Source organism: Solanum verrucosum, unplaced genomic scaffold (genome assembly GCF_900185275.1).
Source record: "Solanum verrucosum unplaced genomic scaffold, falcon-dt-bn FXZP01000031.1, whole genome shotgun sequence".
Classification (NCBI taxonomy): domain Eukaryota; kingdom Viridiplantae; phylum Streptophyta; class Magnoliopsida; order Solanales; family Solanaceae; genus Solanum; species Solanum verrucosum.
The window spans coordinates 2,804,911-2,816,769 of NW_026020194.1; the positions used below are offsets into that span (position 1 = coordinate 2,804,911).

Below are 11,859 nucleotides of genomic sequence, written 5' to 3' on the forward strand. Positions count from 1 at the left end.
GGCTATGTGTTTCTTGCCTGAAAGTTACTCTTTTTGTGGATTTGGTTGGTTCATTGACCTCACACTTTCAAGATATATTTTTTTCAAATAGAATGCCCTTTCATACTTGGATCTATTGTTGCCCTAAGCAAATTTGAAAGCCCGGCAGGAGGGGTGATGAAGCCCCTAACTCACAAATAAATCATAAATAAAATTTCTTGCCATTTCATGAACTCTTGATTAGACTAAAGCCATTGGCCTCAATTTGATGTGTTGCTAGTGACTTGAGGAAGAGTATCGAAGTTCTTATGTTATGCACATTTGTTGACTTCTTAGTTCTTCTTATGATTTCTGCTGCAAAATGCATTTCAAAACTTCACAGAGGCAATCCAACGTGTCTTTGCAGGTACATTGCCGACAAGAAGGTGGATTTAAAAGTAAATTCTGACTCTTTCGGTTAGATGAGCATGGATAAAGCTTCTGCTGACTGTCCATACCCGGGATGCTTCTTCTGTGTCATGAAAGAAGGAAACCCAAGCAAGCGCCGAGCAAGTATATTGAAGTTTTTTCGAGAACTTCCTTCACAGGATGATGATGGTCAAGTTCTTCCCATCAGTGGCCTATGGAACACTGCCATGGCACATCCTAACGATCCGGAGTTCATTGAATTGGGGATTTTTGAATGCATGTCAGCACTTATTTGGAAGGGTTTAAAGAACCGCCGCTGGCTTTCACATGACCAAAATATATATATTCCTTATTATGCGGCACATATAATTGGATCATATACTATGAATATGGAAGAGTTTGCTGATAGAGCTGTGCGTGCTGGAATCATCCCTCCTTTAGTTGAACTTTTGAGAGGTAGGCTAACTTGGGTTGAACAGAGAGTTGCAGTGAGAGCTTTAGGACACTTAGCTACCTATGCCAGCACTTTTCCAGCTGTTGCAAGTCATGGTGAGATTCTAGAGCTCTCCATCCAACTCGCGATGAGTTCTCTTGAAATTGTTTACTCTCACTTTTACCAATATGTTGATAGAAGACTTAGTTATCATTGTGACCTTCTTACACGTGGCATGGGTGGAGTTGAAATGGAGTCCCGGAAGGCAGAAGAATGGGCCAGTCAGCTACAATGTTGGTCCCTTCAGCTTATTAATTGCTTTGCTTTCAAGCCTGAATTTCTTCCTACTATTTGCAAGCCAGAATTTCTAGCAAAGCTTCCAGGAATGTGGGGTGGACTTGTTAATGAAAACTCCCCTGCTGGAATCGGTCTGTTAAGGACAATTTGCCATCACAAGCTTGGTAGAGGGCCTGCTGCTGCATGTCCTGGTATTATAGAGGCATTGTGCAATATAGCTCGCTCATCGGATGACTGGCAGTATATGGCAATTGACTGTCTTTTGTGGTTGCTCCAGGATCCAAGTACCTGTCATAAGGTAATTATGCTCTCTAGAACTATTCTATTGGAGCTAATAGCTGGAATATTTTATTCGGTATTGGTTTTACTTTCAATATAATCAGGTGGCAGAATAGAGCACTAATGGTAGAATATGACATATGTATGCTATATAAATAATTTTATTTCTCTCTTTTACTTCTTGGAGCTTAACTTTGACCATATAAGAGTTAAGACCATCCATTAAATGTGAAAGTGCTCCATTCCTTTTCCTATGTTGTATGTGTGCGTCCAGAACTTGTTTATACAAAATAGGTACACTTCACTCCTTGGATACTCTTCTCTTAGTTCACTATGAAGGTATCTTACCATAGATGTTTAACTGATCTTTGAAGTCAATTTTGTTCATACACCTAGCAGACTCTAATTCAAAGAGGTTGGTCCTTCAGAATTTGCATAAGAATTCATATTTGGGGCATGCATGTGTACCATAATCTGTATAGAGACGAAGGAAACAAAAGATGAGTGTCCTAGTGATGTGGAACTCTGTGTGAACTTTAAAGCATGCATGCTATCGGTATAGCCCTATAGGCATAAGCGATCACCCCCAAAAGAAACTTTCTGTCTTAAAAGTAATGTTCCACTGTACTTGTCCATAAAAGAAAAATCAGATGTCCTGAGAACAGGTCTCAGAATACTGTACTATGTATTCTGCTACTTAGCTTGGGATATTCAGCTCCATTTGATGAAGTCTGTGAATACTAGAATAAGAATTGAAGACAAACATGCAACACTTGAGAGATGAATTATTAATGAGATGGTATTAGTAAATATTAGAAAGAAATAGAAAAACGAAGAAAAGAATCAATCCGCAAATAGGAGAACCTGCTTCATCAACAAAATAGGAGAACCTGAGTTCTGAAGTTTAATGTATACCCTCTCAATCTGGTGCCGACTCCATGGTAAAGCATGTAAGGCACTTGCTTTAGGCCCCCGGGTGGGGGTGGGGGAAGTTGAAAGGTAAAAAAATTCATAGAAAAAGAAAGATAATTTTGTTACATTTGTGAATAACTCATCGAATAATTATTATGGGATGTATGAATACTTATTTGAGTTCATCAGATGACGAGAAGTTAAAAAGATATTAACTTAATGAATGTTCCTTAAAAGTCAATCTGATATTTGATGATTAGACTGATTTTCTAAATTAAAAATGTTAAGGAAAATAGTACAAGTAGAAAATAATACTCTTAACAGACATATTCAAGCAATTAAATAGATTTGATTCTTTTTCAAATGCTTTTTCTTCTAAAATAATGTTAACAGTTCCTGTAACAGTTGTTAGTTGCCCCATCGGTAAAAAGTTTCTTGAAGTTAAAATTGAAAAATCTTACCTAAGATCAACAATTCTCAAAAGAGATTAAATGAGTTGATTTTATTATTATTCGAAAAAGAATTATTAGAAGAAATATATAATAACAAAATATTAATAACTTTTCATCTCAAAAAGCTAGAAGAACAGATTTTTTAGGGGAAAAAAGATATTCTATTTTGTAAATTTAAGGCCTCCAAATAAATTTTGGCTTTAGGCCGCTAGAGTGCTTGAGTCGCCACTGTCTCAATCACATAATAATTGAAAAGCATCTTCAACTACCACCACCACCAGTACCAGTGTCTTCATTTGCATGTGGATGACCGTTTATGTTCATGTATTAGGCGGAAGTACTTAAAGCAAAGAGGGTGGTGTGAGGGTGTTGGTCATGTTAACTTACATGGGTCTCTGCTTTTTGCCCTACAGCACCTGATTTCACTATTGTTACTATCTGTGATGCCTGTCTGTCTTGAAGGTGTTTGGCTTTGTGCTGTGAAAAAGGTTAAAATGAGCATCTTGTTTGGTTGGTCTACTTCATCTCTCAGATATTCTGTTTAACAAGTATTACAATTCTGAGTTAAGTTCTGTTGTTAACATAGATAAATCTCTCTTATTGTTGGTAAGATGCGCCAAATCAGCAGAGCCATACAATTAGGACTGATCGAATTCTTGATGAACCATTAAGTAGGTTTTGTTTTGTCCTATCTATTTTCAGGTAGAACCAGAGAACCTGTTTTAGAGGTGGAAAGTGACACAATGTGATGAAATCATATTAGTTTATCCTTCTGGAGTAACTCACCTTAGACCTTTTGCAACAGATAGAAAAATCTACTTGCACAATGAGAAATATCTGCAAGTGCTATTAGCTAGAAGAGTAATTATGTTAATCTTCTCATTGTACTTTATGGAAGTCTCTCATCTTCTAGGTTTAAAAGAGAAGTGAATATCATAGCCATTTTGCGGAGAAGAGAATACAACAACTACTACTATGTCTCAGTCCCTAACAAGTTAGAGTTGGCTATAGAAATTCTTGTTGTCCATGTTTCTCCATTTTAAAGTCATCTAGGTGAATATTACAAAAATAAGAAGTACTTGACACTATATTTTCTGCTGGCATAAAATTTTCTGATAGGGCTAAAAGACTAGAAAGCATAGGACCTAAGGTAAACGTGCTAACATGTCTGTAATATTCTTCCAACTACTTAGTATCATCTATATTGATCTTTTCTTCCCTTGTGCCTTATCTCTCACGAAGTTTGCATGGATTCCAAAGAGATTGTAGGTACTTTCAGACAAGTTCTTTCCATGTGATTTTAGGTCTATCTTTTCCCTTTTTAACGCCTTGATTCACCATGGTTTCACACCTACAGACCGGTGCATCGGAGATCGACGCAAGACATGATTAAACCATCCTAAGCGATCTTCACTCTATCCTCAAAATGTGCTTGCACCTTCTGGGGAATGTGGTCATTTTTAATCTTGTCTAGTCTTGTATGACTGCAAATCCATCTTACCCGCATCTCTGTGACACATCTTTTGGATGTATTGGATTTAGTGGTCCAACATTCACTTTCATTTAATATTGTTGGTTTTATGACTTGTTCTATAGAACTTACTGTTCACCATTGGTGGGCATCCTTCTATTACGTAACACCATGGTAGCACTTCCATATTGCAAGTATCCGACTCTGATTTTATGTATATCTGCATCTATCCTTAGTTTTCTTAGAATGATGGACTAGATTCTGAATTGTTTGCGTTGAGGGACCACAATCACGTCTAATTCACCTCAATTTCTCTCTTCTAATGCTGAATAAACTTGCAGTAGATGTACTCAGTCTTACTTCTCCTTATCCTAAAAACCTTACCATCTCGATTGCTTATCTATAGCTCAAGCTTTTAGTTGGCACCCTAGCAGGTTTCGTCAATCAGCACAATAGTTAACAAATAGCATTGGGACCTTATCTTGTATTGTGTTCAGTGGCTCATCCATAACTAGGGTAAACAAGTATGAGCTCAATGCCCGATCCCTGGTGTGAACCCACAGTTATGGGAATTTTCTTGGTCTCTCCTACTAATGTTCTCACAATAGTGATGGCTCCTTCATACAGTCCTTTTTTGACATTCATATTTTGACGGAGAAAAAATACATAACCTATATGACAGATTGAAAACGCTTCTCTAACTAAGGACCAGTTACTTTGAGTAAACTCTATGGTCAATAATTGCTAACAAAGTCCCCAGACTGTAAATACTATTTAGATGCCTTGTTTTATCAAAGATATAAATTTGACTTTTCAAAAGAAAAAAGAAAAAAATTCTAGAGTGGCCATATCAGTGTTACCACAAGTACCCTGAATAGAACGCAACCCCAGGAAGATGAAGACATCAAATATAGGAACAGTCATGTGCATGTGCGTTATTAACTCTGTACTACTGCTTCAAACATGTGCACTTTTGATTGCTCTAAGTATAGAAATTTCTAGTGTTTCTTTCTGATAGTGCTGCAATTCATATGGCTCCTGATTGTATCATTATAAAGTACTGCAGCCATTTTCATCTCTAGCACTTTAGGTTCAGTATTGTACCACTATGATCCATTAACATGTAATTTTCAACTTACATTAGAATTTTGGATTTTGTTTATATGTATAAAAGAAAGTGTAAATGCAAAAAATACAAGTAATAAGGAAGACTGGGAGTTTTTCTGAAAATTTAACCCTAGTCAGTAGTAGACCTTAACTTGGCAATTGAATCCCTGCGTTCAATCAAATTGGATTCGGTATCAATTGAATAGAAATTACAGCTTTTGGGCGTGATCTCTATCTATATTTCATAGCCAAGATGTGCTCACAGGATGAGATCATCCTACCTCCGAAGCATCCTCGTAATTTCTTTTTAATGACTAATGTTACCATATTAATATTATAGCCGTAAGTGTCATAAAAAAAATATTATAGCCATAAGCTGAATCCGAAAAGGCCAGAGCATGCAGTATCTTAACCATAGATCTGGACACATCTAAAATTGTGAAGTTCTTATCTCCTATGTTTACTGTAGGTTATTGAAAAGGCTGTACCTGCACTTGTGGATCTTGCGGAGATATCATCCCTTGGGGATCATAAGAAGCTTGGAGACTCTATTGTCAATGTTCTACAAGAATGTATTGAATCACAAGGGACAGGTCGTACTCAAATTAATAGCCATGTGAAAGAAGAAGTTGAAGAACTACTGAATTCCAAACAGAGACTAAAATGGGAGAAAAATATGCCTAAAGAGGACCTTCATATCAAACAGGCAGCTGCACTGGTGGTAAAACTTGAAGGGAATTCCCTGTTTTCATCAGGAAATATTTCTGGGGCTGCAGCTAAATACTCAGAAGCATTGGCATTATGCCCAATGAGGTCAAAGAAAGAGAGAGTGGTGCTCTACAGCAATCGCGCTCAATGTCATCTCTTGTTGCAACAACCTTTGGCTGCTATAGGTGATGCTACTCGTGCATTGTGTCTTCATAATCCTGTGAACCGTCATGCCAAAAGCCTTTGGAGAAGAGCACAGGCATATGACATGCTTGGTTTAGCTAAGGAGAGCTTATTAGATGCTATTCTGTTTATAAATGAGTGTTCACAATCAAATGATCCTGATCTGTCTTTAAGGCAAAACAAGGTTCCTGATTATGCTGAGCGTTTGGTAAAAAAGCAGATGCGTGCAGCTTGGTTATTTAGAGAGGCTGCTATTAAACATGGTGGAGTTCAATGTGAGGGTGATGCTGGAGACATGTGTGGCCAGGAAACTGATGATTCAGAATGGGAGACAGCAAGTGAAAGTGAAATTGGAAATGAGGAGAGAGATGAAATCGGTGATGATATTTGTGGATGGGAAAATGAGGTTGAAAGGAAGGATAAGTACAAAAAGGCTTCACTCAAAGGTAATTTGATTCCTAATTTCTAATGGTTAACTGCCCTACCACTGCTAAGCTTATAGAATTGGTGAATTGTGCATCTTGAAAAATAAGCCATATCATGTGTATGTCAACTTGACTGAAGTTACAATTTCTGTCATCTTTGCTTAATTAATCTTGTATTCGGTATATATATCACTACAATTGCCCAAAAAAAACTTGTATTCACTGAATTCTGGATTTTGCTAGTGCAGTACAGAGCTGTTCTTTTATCTGTCTTTATTTCATCATTCGTGATATGATTTGAAAGTGTATCTGTTCAAATAGGTTAATTTTAATCCATCACATGCATTTCTGTAGCTTCAAAAAAATGATAATACTACCACTAATTTTGGGGAGTGGTTGAAATCTTGAACAAGAATATGTTAAGTGAGAGAAATAAATAAGCAATTTTCCTAACTCTGTAAATCCCGTTGCCTTTTACTCTGGCTAATTGCTGGACTACCAGCGGTCTTATCCATTGTGGTTACTTCCTGAAGAGAGGGAAGCAAGTTAGATATGAAATAATTATCTAACATATACAGCAAGTGATGCAAGTATATGATTTCTTAAATTAGTGAAAGATTAGAATGATGAAGCAAATATCTAGTAAGGAGTTCTCTTGAACCTTTCATTGAAATACACGAATGATAAAAAAAAAAGAATTTATAGAAGAGTCAAATGATTGTTTACCTCTTTCTTCCAGGATTCTGTGTGTTATTTTCTACAGTATTAAGTGAGAGAAATGAATCAGCAACTTTCTTAATTCTGTAAACCCGTTGCCTTTCCTCTGGCTAATTGCTGGACTTTTTTTTAAAACTGGTAATGACTATATATATAATAGTTGAACCATAACATTGCAAAAAGACTTCACAAAATCCCAACCAAGCTTAGGCTACTGCTTCACAAGGATCCTATCCTATCAACTAGTGATTCAACCTCCTCAGCATAGCTTTCTTTACACCAAAAATAAAACAAAAATATACAGTTCATCTTGATTCTCCCCACAAAATTGTATTCGTCTTCAAAAGCTCTATAGTTCCTCTCCTTCCAAATGGTCCACCATATGCAAGCAGGACAAGTTTCCGCCAATTTTTCTGACTAACTGCCCCATCATTCTGGTTCCAACATTTCAGTAAATCAACACTTGTTGCTGGCATTGACCTTCTGAGTCCTACCATGTTCAAGAATAGTTTCCATAATTGTCTAGTAACAGGACAATGAATGAATAGGTGACTATTATTTTCCCTAGCAGCTCCGCACAAAAAGCATCTAGAACACAGTTGGAATCCCCTTCTTTGAAGTTTATCCTGTGTGAGACAAGCATTTCTTGGTACTAGCCAAGAAAAGCATACCACCCTAAAAGGTGCCTTTATCTTCCAAGTGGATCTCCATGGCCACTGATTAATTGATTGTCTGTGCCTAATCAGAATGTTATAAGCTGAGTTTACAGAATAAGTTCCTTTACTGGTGGGCTTCCATATAAGTTAATCTTCAGTATCTTTGAACCCTTGGAATGATTCCAAGGTCTTTCAACAACTCTTTCCAGCTCCCAGTTATGCAGTAGCCTTCTAAAAGTAATATTCCATCCTTGTACTCCTTTTGCAATTCCAGACTAATATCTGCTAATTGCTAGACTACCAGCAGTCTTATTCATTGTGATTACTTCCTGAAGAGAGGGAAGCAAGTTGGATATTAAGTAATTATCTAGTATACAGCAAGTGATGCAAGTATGTGATTTCTGTAAATAGTGAAAGATTAGAATGATGAAGCAAATAGAGTAAGGAGTTCTCTTGGAACTTCCATGAAATTCACAAATGATTAATTTTTTAATTTCTAGCAGCGTCAAATGGTTGTTCAACCTTTTTCTTCCAGGATTCTGTGTGTTATTTTCTACAGTTCTAACTTCTACCTTAGGATTATCTAAATGCCATTTGAGTTATCCTGCTTATCCTTGGGTTCACTTTTAGTTGAGAGATCCCATTTTTCTGCCTATGAGTTCTTGGTTGTTGGGTTTGTAGAGCAGAATGAGTGGTAAGACCATGGTCCATATCCATAAAAGAGAGTCAATATTAACTATATGCCCCTGTTTCTTATCTTTCTTTGTTTTGTTTGTGTTTTTCTTTTGATCTTTAAATTTGGTGATTCTTCTTTATCAAAATTGTAATAATATCAATGAATTTGGTGATCCTAAATATCATAATGAACGCCATACTGGAATCGTTATCTAAAGCATATCTTTTCTGAGTAATTCCTTCTCTTTGGGGTCTCAATATCTACAGTTTAGATAACAATTCCAGTTCATTGCAAGAGTCTAAATGGCTCTGCTAGCTATGTCGACTTTCAGCGGAACCCATCAGCAGCCTTTAAAGTTGGCACCAACTTTCACTTAGACACCTCAAGCAGGCCTAGTCTAATTATTTTTGAAACTGGAGTAGGTGTAGTCCATTTTAAACACCCGCAGTAGGGCTCTGCTGTGTCATTTCGACAATCATCGAAATATTAAGGAGAGTGTAATACGAGTCGCTGATAACATGGCAAGCAACTAATTAAATGATTACATGTGACATTTTAAGTAAAAGAAAAAAAGAAAAAAACTATTTTAAAATCTATTTAATAAAAAAATAATGTTCTAAAAGAAATAGTTTACACAGCTCCCCGCAACCCCCACCACATCGTCCCATACCTCTCAACTCTTTCTATCTCTTACAGAAAAAATCATTTGACAATGAAGTACAAATCTTTAACATAAAAAATTGACAAATCATTAGAATCGAAGAATTGATGTTCTCATCTAACAATAAAAAAATGAATTGGGTTTGAAAAAATGGAGTCTTTGATAGTATCTAAGTGTGAATTCACCATTTACTTCCCCTTTAGTTCTTTTTCCTCATTCCCACTTTAAGTTTGTGTTTGTTTTTGGAATCTGTTCTTTCTTTTTATTGTTTCAGATCTGTTCTTTTTTCTCTTCTGAGAACAGATTTGAATCGAAAATCCAACCTCCATTGAAGGAGTTTAAGCTTGGGGAGATAGTGGAGGTAGTGTGGCTTGAAAAATGGAGAAGAAGAGAAAATATAATAAAAATTGGCTAAATATAAGCCTTTCACGCACCATTCATGAGTGAATCACACTCACTATGCCATGTCACCAAAAAGTGTGAAATGACACAACGGGGCCCTACTACGTGTGTTTAAAATGAACAAGACCTACTCGAGATGTCTAAGTGAAAGTTGGTGCCACTTTTAAGGGGTTGCCGATGGATTCCACCTTGACTTTCTACATTAATTGCTTCCCACACGTCAACAACAACATAACACCCATTTAATCCCACAAGTGGGGTCTGGGGAAGGTGGGGATGTATGCTAACCTTACCTCTACCTTTGTGGGGCAAATAGATTGTTTCCGATAGACCCTCAAACAAGCAGGGAAGTTAGAGAAAAAGAGACAACAAAATAACAATGCACAAAACAAGTGTAGCAATTGGAGAAAACAAAAAGGAGAAAAAAGGAAGTGGTCCCACACGTCCCTATAAGAATTTATCACTTACCTTTTTCTTATGTCGCTGAATATATGCATAAAATACTAAATGTATCTTTGCGGTGGAGTCCCGGATAAATCACATCAAAGCCTTTAAGAGCAAGGGCGAAATGAGAATGTTAAGATCAAAGAGTTCCTAATCTTTTTTGGACTGACAAAAAAAGGAAAGACCACCTAACAAATTGGGATAAGAGGGAATACAATACAAAGTTTTGACTTACGTCTAATGGACATGCCTAATCAAACTAAGATCCTAGGAGAGATGAGAGTTTCTAGTCTTATAGGCAAAGCAAGTTATTAGAATGCACATGAACTTCATAATTGTTTCCGATTTTTGTAGCATTTATTGTTCCTACTGAAAATGGTACTCTTTTGTCGCTGTCTAGATGTGTTTCTGGATCTATGTTGTGGTTGATCTCATCCTTAAACTTGACCCAATTTTACTCTGATGCAGAGATAAAGCATGGATATAATGTGCAGCTTACTGAAGACAACGTGTAAATTTTCGCCAATTAGCCCTGTCCTGGGAAATTTAGCATCTATTAGCTTGAGAATCTAAGTGTCTCTCTTGCTGTGGCTACTCTGCACAAAGGACAGAGATGTTTGTTCGTTGTTTTTGCACGTCGCATTGCTGAATAAACCCCCTCCCCCTCCCAGCCACCCTTTTTTTACATATAGTTTAAATAGATCTAGAGGAAAAGAAAAGAATTGTTAGTGTGTTTATTTCTCTTGTTTTCCTTTTTGGTTTTGGTTTGTTTCAAGTCATTCTTTGAGAATATCGACAAAGTCGAAAGTGGTTTCTGTACATACACACTTTGGTGATTTTTTTTTGTTGGCTAATTCTGGAAAAATACAGTTGTGAGTTATCTTCATTAATGTGGTTGCATCAAAAAAATGTTCTTTGGTATTTATTGTATGGACCATAACTTATTAAAGCAGTTAACAGATGGTTATATAAAAGGCTATTGTGTTAGCCAAGAGGTTCTGTTTGAAAATGGACTACTCAGTTTAATGTTGTTACTTCCTTATTTGGCACTGAGCTCTAAAGATTTTAATGCTGTAATTTGCATGCTTTACTCTATACGAGTTCTGTGCAAATACATTTTAAGTAATTTTAGTACCATCAATTCATAAAATTTGAACTCTTGGCAATAAATTATCTAGATAGACACATACAGGATATTTTAATCTCATCAATGACTTTACCAACCTCTTTTCCATAATTTTATAATAAATAGTTGTACTAAATTCATAACTAAAAAAAAAAAAATTTTGAATCCGCCTTATTCAACATACACCAAATTTGTGGTGAGTGATTGAGTGCTTGGAATGCAAATGTGTTTGGAAACATTTTTTCAAAAAAAATCATCAGTTCCTTAATAATAGAAAAATAACTTTACTGATGAAAATAGGAAAAACAAGGTAGATAGATAACATTTCAAGTTTATTGTTTCCTCTCCACGTACCCAATCCCTCCAACTCCCACCTTACGAATCCTCACTTTCTATTTCATCCCATTTTCATAGTGTTTTGCAAGATCATATTATAAATGTTCTTGAGATAGTATTTGCTTGCTTATTTACCAAACACTAGAAAATAAATAAGAAATACATATATTTTTTCAAAAAACATTAT

General features: G+C 36.2%; 1 protein-coding gene across 1 annotated transcript; it reads left to right on the forward strand.

Moving 5' to 3' along the window:
- The first annotated feature begins 371 nt into the window (after nt 1-371).
- On the forward strand, nt 372-11,135 carry LOC125829465 (uncharacterized). The gene is made up of 3 exons (XM_049508675.1): nt 372-1,415; nt 5,808-6,675; nt 10,679-11,135. The coding sequence occupies exons 1-3, from the start codon at nt 441-443 to the stop codon at nt 10,723-10,725; spliced, it is 1,890 nt and encodes a 629-aa protein (XP_049364632.1). The 5' UTR covers nt 372-440; the 3' UTR covers nt 10,726-11,135.
- The last annotated feature ends 724 nt before the right edge of the window (nt 11,136-11,859 follow it).